Here is a 27,840-nt window from a genome sequence, read left to right as displayed (position 1 = left end):
TTGGCTTTATGTCAGAAGACAAAAGGTTGTTTTTAAATTGTAACTTCCAGACACTCAATAGCTTTCCGTTAGAAAGCCCCACACTAAACTATTTGGCAGTGAAAAGTTTCCATGAAGGTAACGAATGAGCAAAGGCCAGAGAGTGGGTTTCAGGAGCAGAAATGCTTTCTGTGCTGCCAAGAGTCATTAGAAACAGTGTGAAAACCAGGTAAGCTGGAAGATTTCCCACAAGCAAGGGAGCATCAATTTTTGGGGGGGTGGGAGAAAGAAGAGAGATTGAATATTAACATGTGATTAGAAAAAAAAAATCCAGCTATTTAAACACTTTGAAGCTGTGGGCAGTGGCAGTTTCCTCTTTGGCCACTAGGACTGGTCATGTATCTACCACTTCACACCAACACTCCACAGATAACTAAGTCTTTTTGTCTGCTCTGCCAACCCTCAGAACTTCAAGTCCCTTCCTTAAGGCAAGCTTGACAGTGAATTGTAGGGTGGGGAAAATGAGTGATATCTAATCTAAACAGTTTGTTAATAGCTCTGTTGTAACAGTGTGTATTTCTGGAAAGTGCAGAAGTAGCAATCAGAAAACATTTAAATTGGTTTGCAAAAATCACCTCAAGTCATAACAATGATTCACTTTGTTTAATTCCTGTACTGAAACAGGTGTTATAATTACTGCAAATTTGTTTACATCAACTTAATTCTTCTCAAAAGGAAACAAATTTATCTTTCAACAGAAGCTAAGGTTCTCCCCTGACACTGAAATGACCAGACATTCCTCAGTTGTTCATAAGGTAACAACGATGTTTCTGGAGTGAGAAAATGCCAATAGAGTTATTTGTAAACATTAAACCGACAACAGTAAGTACATTTAAAATCCCATATTTCCATCCTAAAATAACCACAAAACTTTGACAGGAAATACATAGAGTTTATTATGTGTGTACCCCATTTCATTATGTGGAGGAGGAAATCTGAGGCAACAGTTTGGTGCAGTACAGACAAGCAACATAATATACAGTAGCTGCACACAGCTTGATTTGTTTTGAATCACAACTAAATATTCTTACTATGACCATTAGTACAGAAATGTTCTGCAATTAGAAAAAATGAGAAGTATTTCTCTCATGCTGTACAATCTCACAAGGACTCTGGTAGAAAATAACTGATCATGTTTAAATTTTTCATGCCAACTTGTTCGGCTGTTGCCTCTGGAATGTTCAGCACAAAGGTTAAGTTCCAGACATAATTTAAGTGCTTTTCATGTGCAAACTGTTACTGGCTAAAGCTTTCAAAGTACATTTAATTACAGATATGAACACCCTGTAAAGATATGAGGATATGATAGAAGACCCATAGGCCATTAGAATTTTTTTTTCTTTTAAAGAGAAATGCTATGTTCCACTGCAGTAGTTCTAGTCCCTGATGAGGTCCTTCCAAGTAGGACTGTTCACTTGTAGGAGATAGACCATTCTTTGACAGAAGCATCATGGGATGTTGTTACCAGGGTATGTTCATCCAGCCATGCCAAGCTGCTTACATGATGTAGTCTATGAGCGTCTGTACAGATGGAAGGAGATGAATTTTTTAAAAACTCACAATTTAATATTAAGAATTGATAGGTTATCACAGTCATCTTAGGACAATATTTTTATTTTGAAAAAAATTTGAATTAGAACATAAGAACGGCCATACCGGGTCAGACCAAAGGTCCCTCTAACCCAGTATCCTGTCTTCCGACAGTGGTCAATGTCAGGTGCCCCAGAGGGAATGAACAGAACAGGTAATCACCAAGTGATCCATCCCCTGTCGCCCATTCCCAGCTTCTGCCAAACAGAGGCAAGGGACACCATCCCTGTCCATCCTAGCTAATTGCGATTGATGGATCTATCCTCCATGAACTTATCTAGTTCTTTTTCCAACTGTAGTGCACAAAGTACTTGTAAAATGCAGTTGCCTGCAAAGTGCACTTAGTGAGTGGCCGTCTTGATCCGTAACATTTAGAATGTTAAAATTACATTACAGAGGGTAGACTAGATGTCTCCACCCCTATCTAGGAGGAGGAGAATTGCTAGTGTAGTTCTGACAGAGAAAGCACTGTCCATATTTCGAGAGAGACGAGTAATTCTCAAAACTAAACCTTTCTAGCAAAGAAGAGGTGCACAACGTACCTGGTATCTTGACTCTGGTCTCTGGGTCACTTAAGGTCCAAACATAAACCATCATGTCCATGCCCCCAGAGGCAAAATGCTCATTGTCTGGAGACCAGGCAAGGCAAACAATTTTTGCATGGTGTCCATAGAAGATGTTATGTTCCTATTGTGGAGTTATTGGGAAAATGGTGTTATTTTACAGACTTCAGGTAGCTATTCTTTTACCTGTGACATTGTCCCTCATTAACAGGCAACAAATTTTAATATGTTGCTAGAAAAAGTTAATATATCTGTATACCCCAGGTACACAGTAAAATTCTAAGCTAAGTGCCTTTTACATTTGAAAAGCATGGTTATTGCACAAGTCTGTCATGGGAGTCATTTAAAATGTCCATTTTATGTTATTTCTATAAACATCTGAAAGGAGCCAACAGAATTCAAACCAAAATGGATCAAAAATGGTAGGACTGGATGTTCAAGTTTTCAGCAAAAACAAATTGGAGATCCTAGAACTCTCAAAATGTCCTGCTCAGCCTCAGCTGTAGCACAGAAGGGGTTGATTGAAGCCTTTGAAAGCAGCTGTACAGTAGGTGTTTTGAGAAACAACCTATACTTGATGGTGACCACATCCTGAATGAAATCTTTCCCAAACACCCCCCACTGACCAGAGCACCCCAAATCAAAGTGGCACCAGCCTCTGCCACAACAGATGCAAGACTTCTACAACTTTCTAGATCCCCAGGTTCTCCACATGTGGCGTACCTCATCCAGTCCACTAAGTGCCCCAACAACTGAGTGAGTGAAAAAGACACTACGCTCTCAATTGAGCTCAGACAGAAAAAATGATAGAAAGGAAAAAAAACATAACCGTGGGCAAGCATTTCTCACAAAAATGATCACTCCATATCGGACCTCGCAGCCCTTGTCTTCAAAGGGAACCTATACAACACCTCCAAAAGATGAGCCTGGGAACTTAGGACTGATCCTTGGTGTCCAGCAGAGTTTAATACAGACACTGGATGTATGGCTCATTACAATTATCTGTAACCCACTAACCCTCTGTCCTACAACAACAGAGGTGTTAACTACCCATGGTCACCTTAGGTGGTCTCTTGAATGTGGGTTAAATACATAAGTGGAACAGATAAGGAATTAACTGTGACACAGGGTATGCCTACACTTAAGATGGTACAGCACCACAGCTACACCACTGTAGTACTTCAGTGTAGCCACTACTTAGGCTGGTGGGAGGAGTTCTCCTGTTAGTATAGGTAATTCACCTCCCCAAGAGGCAGCAGCTAGGTCAAGGGAAGAATTCTTCAGTCAGCCTAGTGCTGGCCAGGGGATAGCTCATATTATGTCGCTCGGGGATGTGGATTTTTCACACCCCTGAGTAACACAGTTAAGCTGACAATTTTCTAGTGTAGACCAGGTCTGTGCATCTTTCCCAGATGTGAAGAAGAGTTCTGTGTAAGCTTGAACGGTTGTCTTTCCACCAATATAAGCTGGTCTGATTTTTTTTAAAAAGTAACCTTGACCCACTTCATCTTTTGAGAAGAGAAACCTTTTTAGTTCTGCTCAGAGCCAAGAGTGCAAGACAATAGCATGGAAGAAGGAACAGCCCCCCCGTCCCCACCTCCTCGACATTCCATTTCAGTGCCATTTCAGTCCAGCTAATTTAAAGGCTTCATTCTCAGTCCTTGCTTTCTTTTTTTAAAGAGAGCATATGGATTATCCCCAATTCCTCTTCTGCCCATTTCAGTGCATGGCCTTCACACAGAGTTAAGCACTGTGGCTAACAAGTTTTATTAGAAAGTGCATCTTACAGTTCTGCACAGATTGCAGTCTAATCAGACTACTTACTCCCTCAGGCCAACCCAGTTTCCAGAAGTTATGGAAATCTTTGCTGACATGCACACTGATGGATAGGGAAAGACTTGTTCAAGGTCACTGTGCGTTGGTTGTGATTGAGGTTTCCATTACAGACACACTACAATGCAGGTCAAATAAGGAACTTGCGAGACCCTAGATAGTTTATGTTGAATAGCAGCAAGCCTACCACAGATCAGATTGCCCCTCCCCCTTGCAGGTCACACCCTGCCAAGTGATTTTTAAAAGGCACCTCTGATTGGAAAGAACTTGTTTTCTCTATTTTTCTCGTTCTCTAATTTGGATGAAGTTAGTATCTTTTTTCTAGTAACCAACCTATGCTGCTCTTTCCTTCCCCTGACCCAAGGTCATAATTTTTGTTTGAGACTTCAAAACTGGCTGTTGTGAAAATCATCTCAACAGGAGATACTACAGAATTACACACAAGTAGGCATTAGTGGCATTTGACTTTTTACCCCCAGTACAGACTAAGTCACACCTGGCTGTGCCTTTACTTCTACACACAGTTTTAGGACTAATAAATACTTTTGTTGGAAATCATAAGTCAGATACAGCAATTCTTACCGCATAGCCATCAGCAACACTAAAGACAGTGACAACTTTGTTTGCATCACAAACTGCAAGAAAGGCACCATCGTGAGAATATGCCAGGTCAGTCACAGGACCTTTAGCTTGCAAGGTCTTCTCATCGATTTTCAGAGAGGTTCCTTGGATTGAATATAGATGGACATTCCCATCCTGCAAGTTAATAATGAAAATCAAAGCTTTACAACAAAAATCAGGAAGGTTATTAAGTTAGAGGATCATATGCAATTATAGGTATTTCTCCCTTTGAGAGATACAGTCAGTATTTTTAGGGTATATTGGCCACATGTCGTCAAATTAAAAACATGCTACTGCTTTAAGACATGGGCGGAGAGTTTTGAGAAAAAGCTTACTTGATAACTAACTAGGGAGAATATGTTGGGGAATGTATACTAACCACAAAAGTGGGAGAATCTAATGGAAGGAGGCCAGAAGATAGCAGTTTAACAAAAAGCCCAACAGCACAACTTTAAATTAAAAGCAACAATATTCGTATACTGCCAACTTTGATATCTTGGTGCAGCAATAGCTGAGTGATGTTTAAAGAACAAGCATAACTAAAAACCCCACAACCATGGAATACTGTTCCAGTGTTCACAAGAGTGTATCCTTACCAGGCCTCCCACTGCAGCGGTACCACCTCCTGGGTGAATGGCCACCACTTCTGGTTCATAGCCAGGGTCATCAACTGCAAAACATTTCTTCTTATTCTTCATCAAGATGATCTATAAATGTAGAGCAATGTACCATAGAGACCATTAGGTTCAAAATGCTTGACAGGCTATAGTGTCTCGCCATACATACTAGTGCACTCTGCTCGTCAGCCACAATAGGAGTTACTACTTCATTGGTTCAAAAGAGTATTGAGATTCATTCTCATCTATACAGATTAGAAGTGTATAAAACACCTATACCTTGCGACCAAGCTTTTTCCTCCTATGAGCATTTGACAGGGATGCAGGTACTGCTGCAGACCGCCTTCAATCTACTAACTGCAAGCAGTCAGGACATGCTCTTGCATACAGTTAGCTGAAGTTCATTTAGTCACAACAAAAGAGGGGCATGAAGAACTCAAGCATTTCAAGCAATGCCTACTATCTTTTGTTGGGATGACTGAGTTACAAAGTACAGGCTGTTAATATCATGTGCAAAGGGTCATTTTGCTGTCCAGTTACAGTTTCCCATTAGAGGCAAATCATAACTAAAAACAAGTAATTTGGATGACACAGTTGAGATCATGAAAGTCCAACCAACATCCTTTTTAGTCAAAAGCATTGCAAAGGAATGTAAGTATGGGTGGCTGGTGAACCCTGGGCTTGGGGAAGCAAGTGGCCAGCTCACCCTTTTTGCCTGAGGCCCCGCCCCTCCTGTCAGAGCCCAGAGGCCCTCCCTCCCCCAACTTGCCGCCCCCCGGAGCACAGGCTGGCCCTCCATTAGTCCCAGCCGCAGGGGAAGAGCCCCCCACAACACAGCACCAGGAAGCAGGAAGAGGTCTGGGGGCTGAGTGTGCGTGGGGCCATGCAAGGCTGTTTGGGGAGGCTCAGCCTTCCGTGGCCTTTGATACCCATTAATGTAAGTGCGGTTTTAAACAGACACATCCCTGAAGAAACAAGGATCTTTGGTTCTGCTTCATTTGAATCATGCTGAGGAGCTTGAGTAATCCTCCAACTATCGTAGAGTGTGCTCCAACAATAGCCAAGAGATCCATATCTATGGTGCCAGGTGATAAGCAAGCTGTACACCAAAGATTGATATAACAGCATAAGTGGACTAGCCTGCCAAAAGTAACAAATGTTTAAGCAAGAGACTAAGAGGAGAACTAGTCCCTGCTTCTATATTTTTACTACTGACCAAGGTCCTAAAACTGTTATACTGACCATATCCAATATAGTTATCAGCGACTAATGATTTTGTGTTTCTTATATTAGCAATAATCTCCCTTCCAATTTTTTTTTTATTTTATTTAAAGATGTTAAGTATCTATTGGGATTTTGGTTTTACATCTGTATAATCACTGTATGAGCTAGAAGGTTAGATATGTATTTGCTCCTGCTCATTAACAGAAAAAGCTACCTTCCATATTTAAAGTGTTCACACACACCCACCAAAAGGAGAAAAACAAATTAAAGAAGAAACCAACACTGCTGTAATCAACACTGGATTCAAATTTCAGGTAGATTTTCATGTTGACTCAGCCTTTTTAGGCCACTAAATCCAGTGACCTCATTAGAGGCATATGGCTACATACAATTCAGGCACTGGATTTAACAAACTTCGCTTTTCTACCAGTTTTAAAGTTTGATGCAACCCCATAGCATGGATGCAGGTATACCTTGATACTGGTGTAATGCATCCACACTAGAGGTCTGCACCAATTTAAAATAGACAACAAACTGATTAAAAAAAATAATCAGTGCCAACACTGTATTTAGACAAGTCTTACACCAGCAGATTCTTTGATTTAGTTATGTTTGTACAGAATTTAAAAATAGTAAGGTGCTATGTAAGTGCTACCATGGGCTAACATTAACAGCTGATCCACATTGACAGCTGCCTCTACCAACATAGAATCCCCCACTGAAATAAGTTTTAGAAATTTCTTAGTGTACCAATGACATACTCAGAGCATTAAATACTGTATAGGTTACACAAGGCATGTCTACACAACCAGACCCCTGCAGCTGGCCCATACCAGTTGACTTGGGCTCACAGGGCTTAGAGGTCCTTACAGCAGTGAAACAGCTCTGCAGCCCGAGCCCCACAAGCCGTAGTTGGCTGGCCCAGGCCAGCTGTGGGGGTCTAGTTGCTGTGTAGACAGACCCAGATATTATCCTGATACTTACTTGTCCAATGCATATAACTACTGTATATCCACCAGGACCAACAGCTAAACATTTTGGTTGGACATCCATTTTTACAACATCCTGGCCACTGAAAAGAAAAATACAAATTGCTTTTCCGTGTCTTTATTTTATTCATGTACAAGTCTCAATTCAATAGTCAGCCATTGAGAGATCCTTGAAAAGTTACCATGAAATAGGTCTGCAATATGCAGATTCACAATCACGATCTACAGCTGGATTCCAGTCTTAGGGCTTATCTACATGGGGACACTTGAGAAAATTAACCTGTTTTAAAATTTTTAAAGTGGATTACTTTACCCACATTAAATTCTCATGGGGATACTCCGATTCAGAATTAAAAAGTGACCTTAATTCATCTTAATTTTACTTCAGAGAGATAGAGATAGACTGGGTAATCCTAAAAGGACTCATCTCCTGAGGAGGCAGGATTGGCGTAACCCCAGGGGAAAGAATGGTTTCCAAAAAGAATCTTAGAGCTTGTTTTCCTCTGATACGTGGCTTTATATAGTACACTGTAAGAGCTGAAGCACGCTCTCTCTCTGATATATCTATATCCTATCTAGTGAAGACAAAACCCTACAAAAGTCATGCAATACAAGACAGATATATCTGGCTGCCTAAAAAATAAAAATAAAATCAGAAAATACTAAATTAGTCTTATGTAGGTAGAAGAAAAAAATTTAAATGACTATTGTTTCACAGATAAAGCAAGTTGGGTATTGCAAGCATTTCTAGGATTTTCATGGTAACTTGAAAAATTTTCTCAAGTTGTATGATTAAGCTAGTCAGCATTCCACACTGTACCAGTGAAATTCTCTTGATGCAACACAAAAAACACAACCCAATACATTCAAACACGACCAAATATGGTAGCCTCACTAACCTGTAGTCTCTCTTGGTTAGGCTAGTATAACGCACAGTGTCATCCATACTGCAACTGACCAGCTGATCCAATTCATCCACAGCCATTCTAGAAACCTGGTTTGTATGTCCTTTTCCAGAAAAGTCATCATTCTCCCCAGTTTCGGAATCCCAATAATGTGCAAAGTAGAATTAAGAAAGTTTTTCTTAGGAGTGGGGGGGGGGAAGGGGAGGAAAAAGGCTTGCAGAAAAAACTAGGAGTTCCAACTCCCAATTCCACATAATGAAAATGAACACTGACTCAAGTATTCCATAAAGGAATTAAATAAAATATTATTTGAATAACCATTTTAGAACAGTAAAAAAGTATTGGCAAACAACAAATCATTTAGTGTTAGGTCTCAATGCCTAAGCAACACTTGCCAAGAGGGATACGGATAGGAAAAGTAAAATGAGTGTTTTTTACACAAGGGACTAGTCAATCTGACATGTTATCACCATGAAGGCTTCTTCCTCAGCAAGCCTTCAAGTTTGCTTCATATATTTGCCAAAAGATAATGCAGTTACTGTGTGCATTATGTTCACAAGGAGCGTAAATGTATTATACATCACATGTTGTTTAAGGGAATATATAAAAAAAATTGTATAAACTCACATTTGCCTGTTACAGAAAAAGCTAATGGCGTTCTGCTCTACAAAAAACAAAACCAAAAACTCTCGCAGGCTGACCCACTAACCACACCCTGACCCACACCCTAGATCGCATTCCATGTTTATTGCTCCACAGACCAGTGGGAACTGGGATTATTATATAATTAATAAATGTGCAAATTCTCTGGGGGTTGGGGACCTGATTATGCTTGAGACACTGGCTAGATAAGGAACAGTAATGGTAAGACTGTCACCCACCCATGAGGATAAAAATTAAGGCCATGATAAGGTGGTGAGAAACTTGCAGCTCTGAGAACAATGCAGAAAGCTATGCTTATTAGTATATAAGCCCAGAGGCAGAGCAACAAGGAGTTCATAATCCTTTCAGTTTAGGGATGACTGGATTACCTCTTCTGTTCATTCCCTCTGAAGCACCTGGCATTGGCCACTATTGAAGACAGGATACTGAGCTGGATGGACCTTTGGTCTGACTCAGTATGGCTGTTCTTATTAATGTTAATAGGGATTCAGGTAAGACTATTGTGGTATCAGGAAAGCAAGTTATTAAGAGAATGGTAAAGATTACAGGTAAGTGCCATGTATAGTACAAGTTAGCAGGAATTTGGTTCAGCAATACAATTTTATTCAGGAATGTCAGAGGAAGTTATCTTGTCTTCAGTAAAGTGATTTAAAAAGTTCCTAGAAAGTAGCATACCCATCTTAAAGAGAAGTGGGACTATAACAACACCATTTGATCACCAGAAAGGATATTAATGTGTCCATCATGACTTCCAGAGTAAATATAGGATTTTCCACCATTTTTATGCACGGTCAGACACTGAACTGATTTACTATGACCCTGTGAGAGAATATAATTAGTGGGCAATTCATTTCTCAGTTATTCAAACTAAAAAAAAAAAAGCAATCTATTCACAAAGTGTAACCGGTAAGATTTAGAAAGTAACATCACATCTTGGTTTTGGTCTTTGTTCAATCTCAAAGTTCAAATGACTAGCTGTCTAGGTCTGTTTCAAGGAATCAATACATTAAAAAAAGTGTTATGTTACAGTACTGACATTTTCATACAAATTCTGAAGAATTAAATATTCTGTAATATGAATAGGTATACACTTATTTGTGGACAGAGATCTCTTTAGGACCCTTTCCACGCATATGTGTTATGTTCCATCATAAGCAAGTTCAGTGTTTACAAGATGGTCAAATATGGTCACCTACACATACTGGTTGCCAGAACTACAGCAACAATAGTTAAAAAAAAAAGAAATCTAGGACACAGGTTTCTAGTTCATGTAAAATGTAAGCTCCCATGGGATTGCTTTGTCACCCTGCCAAATAATTCCTAATATTAGAGCTTGATGACATAATGAACCATATCTCCATGTTCATAACAGTTAGCACTTGCAGGACGATGAAATAAGATGCCCATGGGTGGTATTCTAACTCAGGATTCTTTTAGTGTAATTTTAAGCATGTTTAAAAACTAGTGTGGAAGTAAGCTATTTTATTAGCATAATTAAGACCATTACTCACCTACACATTTGCACAAAGTATAACTACTATATTTGACTGTTATGACTCAGGTGTTAGTCAGTGATACGCTCAGCAATATCCAAGCTTGACGGTTCAAAGAGATTCTTTACAGCCACATTTTAATGGAACAGTTACTATTCCCAAACAGATTATTGCTAAAACCAAACTATGTGCAGCAGAAGGTGTCTGCTGCAGTGTGATCAAGGTCACCATACCTTTATGACACGTAGAGGCTTATTTGGGTTATTCTTATCCAAATAGTTAATGTAACCAGAGAGGGAGAGGCTCAGTAAGTGGTCCTTCTGCCACAAGCAACCCAACTGCTGATCCAGAACATCTGATCCCATGTTAAACGTACTGACAAGAGAGTTAGCACCAACATCCCAGATTTTAGCAGTTTTGTCTCCAGAAGCAGAAAGCAAGTGACTGCTATCAGGGCTCCAGCTAATCTGTAAAAACAAGTACCTGCCTTAGTATACCGAGTGCACTTTCCAGCAACAACAGTATAAGATATTTATTGTGCTGCAGTTATGAAACACAAAAAAATACTTACAGCATAAATGCCTCCATCATGAGCCTTATTTCCACCCAGAGCACAAACTTTCTCTCCAGTCTTCCCATCATAGACAAAAATCTTTAAAAAAAATTAATCACATAAGCATATTATACAAAGTGACAGACAATTAGAGGAAGGCTTGCACATATACAATCTCCAAAATGTATTATATATACAGCTAACTCTTTGCTGCAGGCATAAAAGTTAAGTCTTCAAGACAAATGCATACTTGTATATTAAATATTTAAGGTACCAGAGGATGTTCAGGCATTCTAAATAAAAGCAGCAAGCTGTTCCATGCAGGAATTCTGACATCTGAAATATTGGAAAGTATTATGCTTATGGCTCCTACTGTGATAGCTGCAGCTCCCTGCTAGTCATTGGAATCTGCCCATATGCAGGGAGCTATCCATGGCAACAGTGCTGTTGTAATTCTCAACCTCCTAAGCTGATAAAAATGTATAGAGGTAGGCTCTTACCTAGCCATTTATACCGCACCCACCTTCTCAGCCAGTGCAAGGAGTCTAGCAGTGGAAGCACCAGCACGGCTACGTGGTGGTACAAGATCAAGCCTTTCCATAGTGAATTTGGGGATATTTTCCTTTGAGTCTGAAGAAAGCCTTGCCGCTAAAAGCTGTAGGCAGGGGTATCATCCCCCCAGCAGATAGGTAACCTGCGTTGGGGAGGTGCAGCAGGAAGAGAGATAAACCGGTGCAGTCTGATAGGAGCAGCATCAGGTTTTTGTAGAACAGCTGCTGCTGCAGCAGTATCATGGGAGGATAATGACAGTTCTTAAGTCTGTTTTCTCACAGTAAAAAGAATCAGTATGTAGGTTGTGGAACTGCTCCCCAAAACCCCATCCCCCTCAAAGATTGTAACTCACAATTATTCCCCTCCCCCACACGTGAATATCAAGGTGGCAGCTCATTTTTACCTGGCCATCTGCACTAGATGTAGCAAATCTGTTCCCATCAGGAGAGAACCTCACACAGTTAACAAAACGGCTGTGGTCCTGCAGGAGACAGCAATTAGCACCCAGCCAAAAACAGAAGCGCTTTTTAAAGACATCTCATATAAGTTACTTGATCCCCATGAGACCCATTCATTTACAGTGAAATTTTCAAGCAAGAGACTCTCCGCCCTACTCAAGCCACAGACTGGCTGTGAGGAAGAGGCCGACAGTGGAAACTTCTGCACCGTCTAGCACAGGTAAGCATGGAGGGTGACAGAGATAGGTCAAGAGCAACCACAGGATCCATGGTTCTGCAGTTCAAATAACTTTAATGCAGCATACAAATCCGATTAGAAGTAATCACCATGGCTTTGGTTAGGAGGGAAGAAGGCTGAACGACAGCCCCCATCCCATTCAGGATTGCTATTTTGTCTCCACCCCCCCACATCTGGTCACTTCATATGTATAAAGCCTTAGGAATCAGGCTTCTGCAGGTGAGCTGAATTCCACCCATAATAATCAGAAAAATGCATCAGTTTTATGCCCAATGCTTATAATACTCACTGATTTGGATTTTGCTAAAGAAGCTGTTACTGAAAGCTGAACGGTCTGAGGCCGAGTTGCCCATACACAAATCTAGCCACTATTAGTGATCATTTAAACCTTCAGGAATTTGTTCTCCAAGAGGATTGTTCACACTACAAAAAATCTAACAACCCTGGCAGAGAGTCTCAGAGTCTGGGTCAGCAAGGCAGATGTTTCCACTCAGACTTGGAGACTCTTCCACCACCTTGACAGGTCTGAGTCCAGGCTCCAGCCAGAGTGGGAATATCTACACTGCTGTTTTCAGCTCCGTAGCACAAGCCAGCGTTAGCTGACCTCGGTTCTCGGACTCACTGATGAATTTCCCTCCCCGCTTGCAGTAGACATACTGCAAGAGAGCCAAAAAATAAAAAGTAGCTACTGAAGTTCAAATGTATATTCAGCAGTAATGTCACTTAACTGATTGTGGCACTCTAAACTGTTCGTTTGCGAAGTCTGGAATGGAAAAAGGACTAAAAAGCACTTAAGGTTTAAAGTCAGCTTAAGCCACATGCAAACAATAGGTTTCCAATTGCCTTAAAATTAATCGCCAGGTTTAAACTTTTCAAGAAGACCTACTAGTATGGTAAGGACCTTCATCTGCAACAGCGCCAAGTGGCAAGGCCTACCCAGAAGAAGATAGGCCCCAAGTAATAAGGCCAAGAGACTCCCTAAGGGAATACATAATATGAATGGTTTGGATATAGTCATTCCAGTATTTGGAAGTTTTCACATTGCACTAGTGCAACACAAACCAGAAATTAAAGCTGACTTGTTATTTTCATTGTCCAGATAGAAAGTAATAGCAAAGGATGAACGTTAGATTTGTAATTTCAAGTTTAATAACCTGTAGTAATTTTTCGAGATCTAGGCTAACATTTTCAAAGCTGCCCCAAGGGATTTGGATGCCCAATTCCTGTTTAGAATTGAGAATCCAAATCCCTTAAAGAGATTTGGAGATTCCAAACCCCTCCCCCGCCACAGCTCCCCCCGCCCCCAAACTGAGCACTGCTGAAAGTATTGTTAAGAAACATGGTAGAATATTTTGAAATTGCACTAAATGAAGGAAACAAACTGCTCCTCAAGATGGGATACTGAAAATTTTGTTTCCAGTTACACTTCCTACAAACCCACAAAAGGGTAATGAAAGCCAGCACAGAAACAGATCTGAGATGACACTAAACTTAAAATTATACGGTTTTGAAGAATTAGTTTAGAGTTTCCTTTCTAACCCATCATTTATTTTGTTTTTCTGAGCTTGAGCGAGACCTTCAATTATCTTCAAACATGGGTTTTAAAAAGCTACTCAATGCTAAATAGATTTTAAACTGGAAACCAAGATTTTGTTATGGCAATGAGCTGTAACACAAAAAACTAAGTGTACTGGAGAACTGTGAAGACTTTTTAGTATATATCCATACAACTTAACACAGAGACATAACCGAACTTATGTGCAGGAGGAGAAAAGTAAGTTAGACTCACGCTTATTGTAAACTTGAATTTGAATGGCGGTCCCTCAAAGAAAGCACCACAATTGTCATCACTGCCAGTTACTATACGATAGGGCCTTGTTTGTTTTATATCCACGCTGTTGATCACCTTGTTGTGTCCAGAGATCTCTCCGACTGAAGAGCCAGTATCCCATAGGAACACTGCTCCAAATCTATTTAAAGATGACACAATACACATAGTCCATAAAATAAAAATTACATGAAGGCTAACTCCTTGAGCATCAGTAATCTGCATTGAGTGCATGCAGAGAATAGAAATTAGGTCATCTAGTTAATCTCATGCAAGTGCAGCATTGTTCCCTAAAGGATATTCAAGTCCTTTGTCTAGGAGACAGAGTCCAAAAACTCAGACGAGGATGACATCTGCCACATGTACCAAGCAGAGAAGCAAATATACAAAGCTTTTTAAATTAAAAATATCCCTTGGATCTCACTTTAAGGGATCAACTACTTAAAGCTTACTGAGAGGAGCAAGTTGATGTCCCAGGTGGATAATTGCTACAAAACAGATAATGGATAGTATGGAAGGCTGGAATATAAAGCAGCATCAAGTCCATCATATGTAGGGTCAAATTCACCATCCATTTTGGTCTATTTCACAGTCATAGGATTTTAAATATTGTAAATTTAATTATTTTAGCTATTTGTGAAATTTCAGACATAATGGTGTAATTGTAGGGGTACTGACCCAAAAAGAAGGGGGGGGGGGAGAGAACGCAAAGTCACTGTAGGGGTGGTTGCAGCACTGCTACCCTTACCTCTGCGCTGCTGTGGGTGCTGGGCTCCCAGCCAGCAGCTGCCCAACTCTGAAGGCAACGCTACCGCCAGCAGCGGCACAGAAGACAGGAGGACATGGTATGGCATGGCCACCCTTACTTCTTCGCTGCTGCCTGCAGAGCCGGGCCCTCAGTCAGCAGCCACCGCACTCCAGCCGCCAGCTCTGAAGGCAACAGCACAGACAGTGGTATAGTATGGTATTGCCACCCTTCCTTCTATGCTGCTACCAGCGAGGTGCTGGGTGCCCAGCCACTGCTCTCTGGCCGACCAGCTCTGAAGGCAGCGCAGAAGCAAGCATGGCAATACTGCACCCCCCCGGCATATAACCTTGCAACCCCCCTAAAACTCCCTTTTGGGTCAGGTCCCCCAATTTGAGAAATGCTGGTCTCCCCCATGAGATCTGTATAGTATAGGGTAAAAGCGCATAAGAGACCAGATTTCACGGTCTGTGATGCGTTTTTCATGGTGAATTTGGCAGGGCCCTAACCACGTGATTTAGGACAGAACAGTTGATTATTGCTTTAAAAGTCCTGTAGGTATCTACAAGCTGTTAGTGAAGTAATTAGTACTTCACCTATGCTGACCACCACCTAGAGATCTCCAAAATAACTTCTTGTAATGTTTTATAGCGACAGTTCAGTGAACCGCAGGAGAGAGGGACACGAACTACTGAGTGACGAGAAGACAAATCTTAGCATACCAAAGCATTGGCAGTTACTATTTCAGCGGCATTTAAAAAAACCACAAAACGTTAAGTCTGTAACCACAATGCATTAACAAAACAAGTTTTATCAGAACACATGAAAAATCCTTTGTCAGCTTTTGTGTTTTTAAAACAGTAAAAAATACTCATTGCCAGAGTAATGTAGTTAAACAAGCTCTAGACCATCATTTCAGCAAGTTTCTAAAATGAAGCTAGATTTGCTAGAAATGCAATACGATTCGTTAGGAAACCTTAATAACTTTGCTCTATTATTTCCTAAGTTTTCCTAACTTCTGGGCATTTTAAAAGAAACAAAAATAGGAATGCTGATATGCAAGTCACCATACACATTTCTTCAGTACCAACCCTTGAGACATTAGCAAACAAACTAATGCAGGAGGTGTCTCCCCAAAGCATTAAGTTAGGAGTCAATATACAGTAGAATCTCAAAGATATGAACTCCAGAGTTACAGATTTACCAGTCAACCGGACACCAATCAGGCAGCAGCAGCGACAAAAACAAAAATACAGCAAATGCTGTACTGCCCTGGGGCATGGGGGGAGGAGGAGAAAAGGGGGAAAAAAAGAGATTTGGTGCTTCTGCCCTGCAGGAACACTGGGACTCAGAGGAGAAGAGGGAGGGGGGAGTACTGTAGTTTCAGCCACACTGCTCCATTCCCAGCTTCAGCCCCAGCGCTCCCCCCATAGCTAAACCCCTGATGTGTTCCCTGCTAAAACTAGGAGCAGAGCCATGGGGCACCCCCCATGGGACAGAGACCAGGGACAGAGCTGCAGGGCTGAAGCCCTGAGCCCCAGCGCTCCCTCTGGGTCTAATGCCCTGCTCTGATGCTCCCACAGGGCAGAAGTCCTGACCTCTCCACACCCATGCCTAGAACCCTGAACTCCCCATCCTGCAGTTGCAACCCCTCCCTCCCGCCCCCAGTGGCTGAAGTTTGTAACGTCTTTTTCAGAGTTACGAACAACCTCCATTCCCAAGGTGTCCATAACTGAGGTGCTACTGTACCAACCACTTGCACAGAACAGTAATTAGTCTTAAGATACATTTTCAGAGTAACAGCCGTGTTAGTCTGTATTCGCAAAAAGAAAAGGAGGACTTGTGGCACCTTAGAGACTAACCAATTTATTAGAGCATAAGCTTTCGTGAGCTACAGCTCACTTACCAGCAGGAGAGTGAGTTTGTGTGTGTATGGGGGTGGGGGGGATGTGAGAACCTGGATTTATGCAGGAAATAGCCCAGCTTAATTGTCATGCACATTGTGTAAAGAGTTATCACTTTGGATGGGCTATCACCAGCAGGAGAGTGAATTTGTGGGGGGGGGTGGAGGGTGAGAAAACCTGGATTTGTGCTGGAAATCACTTTAGATAAGCTATTACCAGCAGGACAGTGGGGTGGGAATAGGTATTGTTTCATATTCTCTGTGTATATATAAAGCCTGCTGCAGTTTCCACGATATGCATCTGAAGAAGTGAGCTGTAGCTCACGAAAGCTTATGCTCTAATAAATTGGTTAGTCTCTAAGGTGCCACAAGTCCTCCTTTTCTTCTTAAGATACAGTATGTGGTCTATGCCTGGAGGCCACTCTTGCTGGATTTGGTCCCCATCTTCACAGGTCTGCCAACCTTTTGTACTAGCAAGTGTACACATGTACCCGATTGAAGCTATACAACAGGCACATCTAGCCTGACAGACAAGAGGCAATTGGTGGTGAATTATGTTCTTATTGCACTTAACTGCCCCCCAAATCTAGTTGTGCTCATGTGGAAGATGCAAATATAAGTGTGATTCTCTCTCCCCAACAACACATTTTGTAAAACATTAAAGTTTTTAAGATCCCTCCGGTTCTCCCTGCTTAACAACCCCCCTCCCCCAAAAAACAAAAAAACCACCACACCCTCTGAACAGAACAGTCAATCTTGAATTGATTGTATGCAGTGTCGTAACCATGTCGGTCCCAGAATTAGCGAGACATGGCGTGGAAGGCAGTATCTTTTATTGGACCATCTCACCCACCTGTCTCCCTAATCTTGAATTGCTACCATTTAAGGAAGAAAAAAAAAGGGTCGTATGCTCTAGAAAGGTCTATTTTAATGGCATTGTGCTTCTCCAGTGAATAAGCTACACACAGTTCAGCAGCTGTCAAATGCTATGTAAAGAATGTTGCTACTAAACAACGAATCTAGAAGTCTAAACAAGGAGTGCGACACACATTTCTCTTAGAGGAGCTGAGAGCTTTCTCCATCACTGATTTTGTTTTGTTAGGACACAATAGTTTACAGTAGATTGCGAATTACTCACTTCTCCCTGCCTTCCCCCACAGCGGCAAGCCTCTTGCTGTCTTCAGTCCACGCAATATCTTTTATTTTTCCTGCAAATGGCTGATATTCATACTTCAGTAGGTGTTCCTTCTGGGTGGTATCCCAAATTCTAAGCTTTCCAGAGACATCTGCCATAACACAGTAGTACATAAGTATCATTGTTCCAGCAAGTATCAAATAGTCACATGTCTCAGCCATCTGTCACAGTAAAAATTTTCAGCCTTACTGATTGCTAGTGCTAAAAACCTACCATCATATGCCATTATACAGACTAAGATTCCTAAATAAAACTGAATCCAATAAGCATTAAAAATTGGAGAGCTTTAAAATCATATATTCAAAGTTCAGCATGCAGAATTGATGATTACAGGAGTGTCTGAGGTAGGAACAAATCTGCTGTGTGTATGAGAGTCAGGCATTTGTGCAAATATGACTCTAAGTCTCCCAACCACAAACACAATAACCTGGCCTACTCTGTGCATACAGAACTTAAATGCACATGTATGAAGTTTAAAAGCTGGATTGCTACCCAAAGGTCAAATAAGTGTATTCAACAGTCGTTGGCGATCCCTCAAAGTTGAGGATGATGGACAATCCAGGAAAGACAATTTCAAGTTGTTGGAGAGTCTGCAGATGGCTGAGGCGGCCTATTCTAGAACCAGACTCTTCCATGTTGCAGACATTTCCAAGCAGATGGGCGAGCCTGAGCCCTGGCCTGCTCAGTCAATCCCGTTTTTCCATTATTCAACAACAGTGATGTCATGACAGGCAAGGAATACAAGTCTATCTTTTTTAGACCAGAGGTCTCATTTATGCCTAATATTCTGAGCATGCATTGTCGCTTGCCTTGAATCAATTACCACCTCTTCAGAATACTAGAGAGGTGTGGAACATGCTTCAATTCAGAGGAAATATTGTGGTGTTGCTAGTCACAAGCTGGGACGCTCTGTATCTCAGGGGAACACCCTACAACCGCATGTTCATCTTTATAAAATGATTGTGTGGTATCCAATGTAAAGTTTGTCATGTTGGGTGTCTTCGGAAGGCTCATGATGCACTAAGCATGGTGGTTATAGTAACTGTTACAGTAATGTTATAGGTTATAATTTCATGTATATAGTTATGAGGCTCAAAATGTATCTCCATGGCTTAAAGCAAGCATAGGCAAAAAAAACTTTCCAAGAACAGAGAGGCAGTTAACACCTCATTAGGGCACGTATGGGACAAACCCAGCTCAGCCTCACAGGAACAAAGGACGTCGGCCTAGGCAGTAACAAAAGAATGTTAAGACTCTTGAGGGAGTCACCCCTCTTCTTTTGGTCAATTTGGAACTGCAATGAGGTAATGCTCACCTGACTCTGAAGGGGGTTGTGGGGGATACGCAATGCCAAGAGGGAAGAAAGGCTATGATAAAAAGGAGAGTATCAGAAGGGTAGCCTTATTAGTCTGTATTCACAGAAACAGCAAGGAGTCTGGTGGCACCTTAAAGACCATACATTTATTTGGGTATAAGCTTTCGTTGGTAAAAAATCCATTTCTTCAGATGCATGGAAGAAGTGGGTTTTTTACCCATGAAAGCTTATGCCCAAATAAATGTTTGGTCTCTAAAGGTGCCACACTCCTCATTTTTATTTTTTTGATAAAAGGGAGAGACATTTGCCATGCTCTCTCTCTCCCGCCTACATCTACAGACACCACACACCAAATGACTGAAGCACTGATCAAAGGGGAGAGCCTGGCTGAAGAGCAACCAGCCAGCCTGTGGTGAGAAGTATCTAAGTTTGTACTAATAAGATCAGCTGAGAATGCGTTTTGTTTTTATTTCATTTGACCAAATCTGACTTGTTCTGATTTATAGTCACTCAAAAATCGATCTTTATAGTTAATAAATTTGTTTATTCTACTTGAAGCAGTACATTTGGTTTGAAGTGTCAGAGACTCTCCTTGGGATAACAAGCCTGATACATATCAATTTCTTTGTTAAACTGACAAACTCTCAGAAGCTCGCAATGTCCAGCGGACATAACTGGGGACTGCAAGACTAAGGTTCCTAGGGATGTGTCTGGGACCGGTGATATTGGCTAGTGTCATTAGGTTGCACACTCCAAGGAGCAGCTTACATGCCAGAGGTTGTGAGTGAACAGCCCAGGAGTGGGGTTCTCACAGCAGAGCAGAGTAAGGCTGGCTCCCAGAGTCAACGACTGGAGCGACCTAGCAGATCACCGGTCCAGATAACACCAGAGGGGAATGTCACAAGTAGAACATTTTATAATTCAGACAGCGTTAGTCTTTTGTAATATAAAAATGCACAAAATAGATTTGTATTAGGCCTTTAAAAAAGGCAGTTTGAAAAAGTTTGCATATTAATCTATTCCACCCAGCAGAATTCAGGCTTGTGTATTTAAAGTTCTGTATATTTATATGGTCCTCTTCAATATAGTATCTGGCCCCACACAACACCCTAGGTAGGGATTTATTATCCCTATTTTACATATAGGGAAAGAGGCACGAGGTGGATTAAGTGTTTTTTTGAAGAACACCTACAAGTGTGTTGTTGAACCTGGATTCAAACCCATTATTCCCAAGTCCAAGTCCTGTACCCTGCCCACTGAAGTATCACTTGAAGACAACATCTACATTAGCATTTTGTTATTGCTCCTCGCCCCTCCCATCATTTCTCTACTGCTATACTAGCAATGGTGGGAACACTAGCATAAGAAGCGTGCAGGCCTCTGTGCCCCGGGTTATGTAATTCAGCTCAGCAATATCAAGGGAGAAAATGCAGGCATGGTTGTTTCTCAGTGACATTTAAGACTTAATGCACAATTGCTTCAAATTTTAAAAAGTGTTTTGTTCCTAAACAAAAAAAAAAAGTGACAAACTTAAGGGTTAAATGTATAATTTTGATCTGTGCTCTGTATAGTGGCAAGTTACTTACAGGGTATGCCCCAAAAAAAAGTTAAGGGAAGACTTTTGATACTCAGTGTTTGAGTATGTGGTAGGATGGATGATGGCTCAGATGCCCCTGCTAGCAGACTCAGTTAATAATGATCTGTGCTTAGCAGCAGCTTCTCCGACCAGACCACAATTGAGGAAAAATGCAGCACTGATCTCAGTGAGGGGGGACCTCACACACTACTGTTCAGAGTCCCTCAGAGTGGAATTTTATATTTCTAATGCTCTGCCTATTAACAAGAATAAAGTAGATGGGCACTTGGGCAAAGTGAAGTATCAGCATAGAACAAACCCAAGAGTGCTGGGTTTGGGGCAGAGAGACACCACACACAATATTTTAAAAGGAACCAGTTTGACAAACACATGGACTGCGCGCCAGGAAAACCCTGCCTTTGATACAGACTAGTTTATAAGGCTGCACCCTACCGATCTGTGCTCAAAAGATATGTGCAAAGCTTGGGATATGCATGGAGAGGTCGGGGGGGGGGGGGGAAAGAATCACTGAAACTTCCCCCAAATTCAAGATTCTCCATTTTATCTTTCAAAATGGCAGAGAGGATTTAGGTGGTCCCACTCAGATTATTGCAGAGTTGTGCCCCCACTCAACATGGCTGTAAGAGCGCGCTCTCATAGAAGGTCCATAGTGGCTCTTCTATTTACAGAGAGTATGTACAAAGAATATGCACACCCAATGTTCTGTGGAACCTGGCTTCATGGAACCTCCCTGTCCACAGCTCAGCTTTAACGAAAAAGCTGATAGAACCTCTGTGAAGGACCTGGAGGTCTGAGACTAGATCCAAAGCCATGGAGTGGTTCTACAATAAACTGGCCCATAAGATCTTCGCAGTGCTGTGTGGCTATTCAGGAACTTAGTTGAAACCAGGATTCCAGCCTGGAGCAGACGTCATCTTGCAGACTCCAGAAGTCAATTTGGCATGTGTTCACATTTGGAAGGTTTTATTCTCAACCAAACGGGTTGGGAACTTCTTTAAAAAATGAATGTGAAGACAAGTTAGGTGCCTGAATTCAAGTTAAGAAGTTTCCTACTTGTCAATACAGCCACCATGAAAGTGTTATGTAATTTTCTTTTAAAAATCTTTTTGAAGTACTTATGGTTTATTAATATTTATTCTCCAACACGTACCATCTTTAAAGTTTCCTTTATTCATTTTTGTCCTGTCATCTGACAATCATCAATTCTCTAATGGAGCATGGCATTAATGTAGATTCGGGTCCTTGTTTATACAATAGTATCAAAAATAAATTTTAGTTTCTGCCAGGAAGCCAGATGATGCAGCAAGGGCCTCGCTTCGTGTAGATTCTCAAAGTTTTCATAGAATCTTTACACAAAAAGTTTGAGAATCAGCATTCTTTCCCTGCTAAGTTGCTGCAGTGAAAGCTGCAGTTCAGTTTACAGTGCTGAGAGATCAGGCCAGCACCAAGGAAAATGAGGACCTTTTTGTGTGCAAGAGTGAGAGAAAGACACACACACCCCCACACAGAACCAGTGGCAGAATTTCATTTTATAGACAGAATTTGACACCATATTTACAGCTTAGAGAACTTGTAAAGGGCAAAAACCAAAATTAAAAAAATCCACAGTTCACTCCTAATGCTGATGCACATACAAAGCATTCACTATAGCTAAAAGGACCATTTATAATAAGGTAATACACTTGTACACAGACATAAAATTAAGTTTAGAGTAGAGTATATTAAAATAAATTTTGGATTTAAACTAAGAAGTATCACTTCAAAAAGAAATAATACACTACACTGTCTCCTCCATGGGGAGACAAGTTTAACATTAATGGCATATGATTAGGAAAAAAATACTTATTTTTGTTACAGCTTTGTTAAATATGATCAAGCTGTATAACTAAAGTCTGCGCCACTAAGTTTTACCTAAGCATTTTAGCAGTCCTGTCCCATAGCTCATACCAGAATGCGTTCTGATACTTTACCTCCAGAAGCTATGTAGAATCCACTGGGAGCATACTTGGCAACCACAACTTGATGGGCATGCTCAGTATAGATATCAGCAATTGCTGGATTCTACAGATGAAACAGAATTAAAAAGTTACAAGATGACATTGTGAGTTTCAGACAAAAGAGAATCAAAACTGTTTTAAAACTGAGACATTGGAGATACTTAAATCCCATGTATACTAAAGAGGAAGGGAGAACAAAAAGTAAAACATGCCGCTGATCAGTGGAAACTTACTGTTTAGTGTGACAAACAATACAGGGTGTAACATGGCTGCAGTTGTGATAAGTAATATCCCTACTGGCCAATCACACATTAGCGTAATTCCCAAAATACCTGTATACAATACTGGAGGTTGGCAACTCATTGACTGATAAAAACTAAGTTGCACTGGAACGCAGAGAGAAAGGGTTCCAGAACAGGAATCAAGATAAAAGCACTTAGATAAAACAGGAATCAAGATAAAAGCAATATAGAGAACTGCATAGAACGATGGGTAAGTGAGAGAAGAACGTAATGTTCCACTTTGTAGAGTACTAAGCATGTATAAAAGTTACTTCAGTAAAATGTGCCTATAAAGCCTTAGAACAAGAACATTAGAGAGCCCTTTGCTTAGCAGGATATATGCACCTGTAGTTTCTGATGTATTAATACTGTAAGTCTTCACTGCTAGAACTAGAGACATTTTACAAGAGTTGCATCAGCAGGCACAGGAGATTACTTAGTAAATCAATGTGGATTGAAATGTCCGTCTTTTGGGTAAGCTAATTTATAAGCAGCTTTCCCCAAATGGATTTCAACAGAAGGGCTAATATAGAAAAAGTTTTTCCTATGATCAATAGGAAAATTGGGATGCAGAAACAGTCGCATCATTGACTGTCAAGACATTACAATTACAGCTTTTATGCTACTCTTTGGAGAGGTCTTCAAACTCCATAGCAGAAGAGACACTTAGGTCATTCAACACATGCTCAGATGCCTCAAAGTTTAACCACAAAACTGAGACAGTGAATGAATGAGTGTTGATGACTGAGGAGCTCTATCATCCAGACCATATCAAGGAGAGTGCCATCAAAACACAAGAGGTACTTGTCTATATTTGTTATTGCATATCATAACATATATTTATTCCACAGAGTTATGACTGTTCACGTGCAGCATACCAGCTAAATAAATTGCAGAATAGTCCAAAAAAATTAATCAGTTCACCTTTCATCTCCAAAACGACTTGTGTTGTTTGGTCAAAAGGAAAAAAGTGTGGGTGAAACTGTTTTGATGCTGTAATTCATAAACAAACATTTGTTTGACTGCATCATAAAAATCACTAAGTAATATAGTATGATTCGATCATGTGCTCAGGAGAAACTGGACCGTTACAGAGTAGGTACTCTGTATTAGAAAGCTTGCAGGCTTTTTACCAGGAAAAGGTCTTGCTCTTGCCAGTAATATAAGTCTCTCAGAGATGTAATGTAGCTTCTCAAGCAAGGGTAAGCTTTTCTATTTCTGGTCTAGAATACATTTATACTGGTTGAGTGCACTTCTAGCTCTGGCAAGTCAGAAATTATTGCACTATCAAGAGTCACCCAATTCCCTGCGACTCTCCATTTTGCTGGGTGATTGAATTTAAGTAAGCAAAACATGCCAGTCCTACAGGTCAAATAAGTTCCTATTCCTCTCTATTGTAGTTTCATCTCCGATAAGTTCAGGAGGCTCTCTGTATACTGCATTCTATTGCCAACATCATGAGTGGCTCCTGTTTTATAGCAGAGTTACAACAGCTCACTGAAGCTAAGTGGATAAAAACTGGACTTAAGGGGCACTGAATTTAAGACAGTTAAGCTTCTGGGTTTTTGTTTTTTTTTTTTTAAAAGCCTACTGCTGTTAAAGCTTGAGTGCCAAACAAACTAGCTTTTTTTCCAGTTTATTTTCTTTGTATATTTAATAGCACTATTTCCACCCAATTACAGTCAGTTCCCTCATTTGCATGCATCTTTCACCCAACAGGGAAGAGCAAAACATTTGTTTAGAATTAGAAGTTATGAAAGGACCAGAAAAATTAGGAATGGAATGAATCGAAATTCAGGGGCAGGTACAGAATCTAACACCATCATTAACTCTTTAAAAAAAAAAAAAAAAAAAAAAAAAAGAGGACCAGCTAGCAGGAAAAGGAGGCAGGGACATGTTCAACAAGACAAAAAAACCCAGAATTCATTGAGCTAAAGTGGCCCTTACACGGATACCAGAGCTGCTTAGAATAGCTTGGAACTCAAACTGCCTCAGACTTTGCAGGAAGAGGCACCCATATGGAAGTAAAATATTCATGATATATCAGGTCTTCTAAGTATCACTGATCCCTCTTGCCTTAGCAGTGCTTTTCCAACACATCCAAGACGTCAATGTACTGAGTCACGTTTTGGACTTTTGTCATAGCTAAGAGACGATCCTCATCAGCTCCCAAGTACTTCACTTGGGACAATGGATTTGTAAGACACGAATGACCTGTCTGGTTTATTGGCTAGAATGAAGCAGTCCCAGGTGGAACTTAGAGTTATTCGATTGTACAGGAGTCGAATGTAGTGTTCTCCAAGGGTCTGTCCCTTGTTTGTGCAGACATGGGGGTAGAGTTATTTGTCTAGGCTTCCCTATTTTTGATGGGGAGTGTTTCAGAGACTAAGTCAATACGTAGTACAGGCATAGTCCTTTACCAGGAAGAGGATTATTTCCATTTAATAATACTATTAAATTGAACCAAAGACTACGATGCATTCTTTTGTGACATTAAAACTGACTATTGGAACAAATTTTGTAACAGGCTGCAGTCAGCTGATAATTACCAGAAGACCCGCCCCCTGCCTGCCCTTTTACTCTTACTTTTATAGCATACAGAAACATTTAGGTATTAATTTCAATGTTATGACTAAATCAACTGGCTCAGATACATTTCTGTGCATCTGTCATGCTACATAATTTTACCTTCTTAGCTGAATCTTTTGGTATCAAGAAGACTGGGACATTTTTGCTGTTGTGGTCATTTAGCCAAGATGTGGGACCACAACTATGACGAAACATTAAAACTAGAGCCCAAGGAAGTTTTTTTTTAAAAAAGAAACTTAACGTTTAAAAAAAATAGAACCAAATACTAATTTTCAATGTTATGGAAGGCACTTTCAGCACACTGGCAGCTAGATAAGAGATTTGGATATACCCAACAAGTGGGAGGGGGAGCAGAAATCCTGGAGAACCACTGTCAGAGACAAACATATTGTCATGGAAAGCTGAAAATTTCAAGGATCTATAATCGTCCCACCTGTAATGGTTTTTCCCCCCAGAAACAAAGTTTACATTACATTAAAGCGGAAGGGGAAATGAAGGAGAATAGGGTGAGGAGTCTCATTTACCATTTTAAAAGACTATATTGAATCTGGAGCCCCACAGAATAAAACAACAGCTCTACAAGTCACCTTTTGCATGCATTTCAATAGAATGCAATCTTTGCAGCCTGATTATTACCATTTAAATGGCACATTGTTCACTGATGATCACCATATAAGAAACAACCTACTGAACATACCTGTTTTATATATTTCATTCATATGTAGTGCAGTTCCCTAGGATTAAGACTAAGAGCTTTGAATATGCAGATATTACATAAACTTTCAGTCCAATAACTCAGAGCTGTTTCGAGTTCTCAAATGCAACAGAGTAAGCTACACAGCACTGGATTTGATTTGTAAGATTGTGTTTTCTCCAAGAACACAGCTTAGCTCAGCAAGTGGGGGTATTTATTAACTTAATAAATCTATTTTAATGGATCCCTAGGTCCCATAATATATATATATTTGAATTACCATATTAACAGGCCCAAGAAGAACATGGAATACCAATCCCATCCTAAATTCTACAGAAAGGGATGAGGGGAGGAGACTACACAGATTTTGCAGAGATTTTCTACAGATTTCTGTAGTCCCCTCCCTGCCCACAATTTTAGGACTGAGTCATACACCCTCCCTTCTTCATCACAGACATATCTGACCTCAATAGAAATCCCAAAGTATCAGAAACAAGCCAATATGGGAAAGCAGCTGGAAACAAAACAAAAAAAAAATTCAGAGGAAAGAACTACACCATGAAACAAACAAAAACTGTAGAATACATTACATCAACGTTTCTGATGACGACGCATTTTCCATTGGTATACAGAAAGTTGTTGCCCTTGGGATCCCCTCCAATAATTTTGGAGACACCTCTTTCAACCTGGGGGAGGCTGGCAAACACTTTTTCTACAAAAAGAAGAAAATACAGAGAGATGGGGATATGGGGCATCACCAGTCAACGTCTTTCAGAAGCAAGGCAACCCGCCCCAGGGTCTGCGGCTGAACAGCCACTTGTTGCTGCCCCCAGAGCCCGGGACGCTCCGCACCCGGCACAACCCGGGCGAGCCACCCTGGAGCGGCGCGGGGCGAACGTGGGGGGGGGGGGGTCCCCCGGCGAGCGAGCCTAGCGCGGACCCAGGCACCGCCCGGGGCAGCGGCAGCGCAGGCACGGCCGGAGCCCGAGCAGGCGGCTCCCGGCGCGCCGCTCCCCAAGCCAGCCGCCGGGGCGGGCAGCCACGCGAAGGCGGCTCCCTGCGGGGCACGGGAAGCAGCCGGGGGCCCCCCGCACTTACTGCTCTCGAACGGCATCTTGGCCCGTTTGTTCCCGCGGCCGGAGGCAGGCGACGCGCTCGGGTCCCAGGTGGCGGCGGCGGCCCAGCCTCTCTCTGCTCCCGCCCCAGCCCCAAGCTGCAGAGCAGGAAGCGCCCGCCGAGCTCGCCGCTACTCCCCTGCTTTGACCATATATAGTCAACTCCGCGCTCGCCGAGGAGCGGCGGCTGCTCCCCACCGCCGCGAGCCCGCGCCCCACGCCCCGCCCCGGAAATGCCGTAGG

At 41.4% G+C, this 27,840-nt stretch overlaps 1 protein-coding gene across 3 annotated transcripts; it reads right to left on the bottom strand.

Moving 5' to 3' along the window:
* Positions 1 to 627: 627 nt before the first annotated feature.
* On the bottom strand, positions 628 to 27,811 carry WDR1 (WD repeat domain 1). 3 transcript variants are annotated; one of them, XM_073342499.1, is made up of 15 exons: positions 27,581 to 27,810; positions 27,073 to 27,194; positions 22,892 to 22,982; positions 17,953 to 18,100; positions 14,128 to 14,308; positions 12,046 to 12,123; positions 11,109 to 11,189; positions 10,771 to 11,004; positions 9,776 to 9,863; positions 8,376 to 8,532; positions 7,472 to 7,559; positions 5,243 to 5,353; positions 4,608 to 4,781; positions 2,172 to 2,316; positions 628 to 1,560 (listed from the first exon to the last, which is right to left on the bottom strand). In XM_073342499.1, the coding sequence occupies exons 1-15, from the start codon at positions 27,594 to 27,596 to the stop codon at positions 1,451 to 1,453; spliced, it is 1,824 nt and encodes a 607-aa protein (XP_073198600.1). In that variant the 5' UTR covers positions 27,597 to 27,810; the 3' UTR covers positions 628 to 1,450. The 3 variants fall into 3 exon arrangements, with proteins under 3 accessions (XP_073198600.1, XP_073198602.1, XP_073198603.1); XM_073342501.1 differs by lacking the exon at positions 12,046 to 12,123 and having other exon boundaries at positions 27,581 to 27,811; XM_073342502.1 differs by lacking the exons at positions 27,073 to 27,194; positions 27,581 to 27,810 and having other exon boundaries at positions 22,833 to 22,918.
* Between the last annotated feature and the right edge of the window lie 29 nt (positions 27,812 to 27,840).

Source organism: Lepidochelys kempii, chromosome 4, assembly GCF_965140285.1.
Source record: "Lepidochelys kempii isolate rLepKem1 chromosome 4, rLepKem1.hap1, whole genome shotgun sequence".
Classification (NCBI taxonomy): Eukaryota; Metazoa; Chordata; order Testudines; family Cheloniidae; genus Lepidochelys; species Lepidochelys kempii.
This window is presented reverse-complemented; position numbering and strand designations above follow the sequence as displayed.

Bases quoted from the DNA above. Each gene is read 5' to 3' on its own strand.
- WDR1 (XM_073342499.1), bottom strand. The intron at 22,983-27,072 runs GTAATGTATTCT...TTTCATCTGTAG, and splicing joins TCGTCATCAGAAACGTTGAT to AATCCAGCAATTGCTGATAT. The intron at 14,309-17,952 runs GTGAGTAATTCG...ATCTTTAAATAG, and splicing joins GTGGGGGAAGGCAGGGAGAA to ATTTGGAGCAGTGTTCCTAT.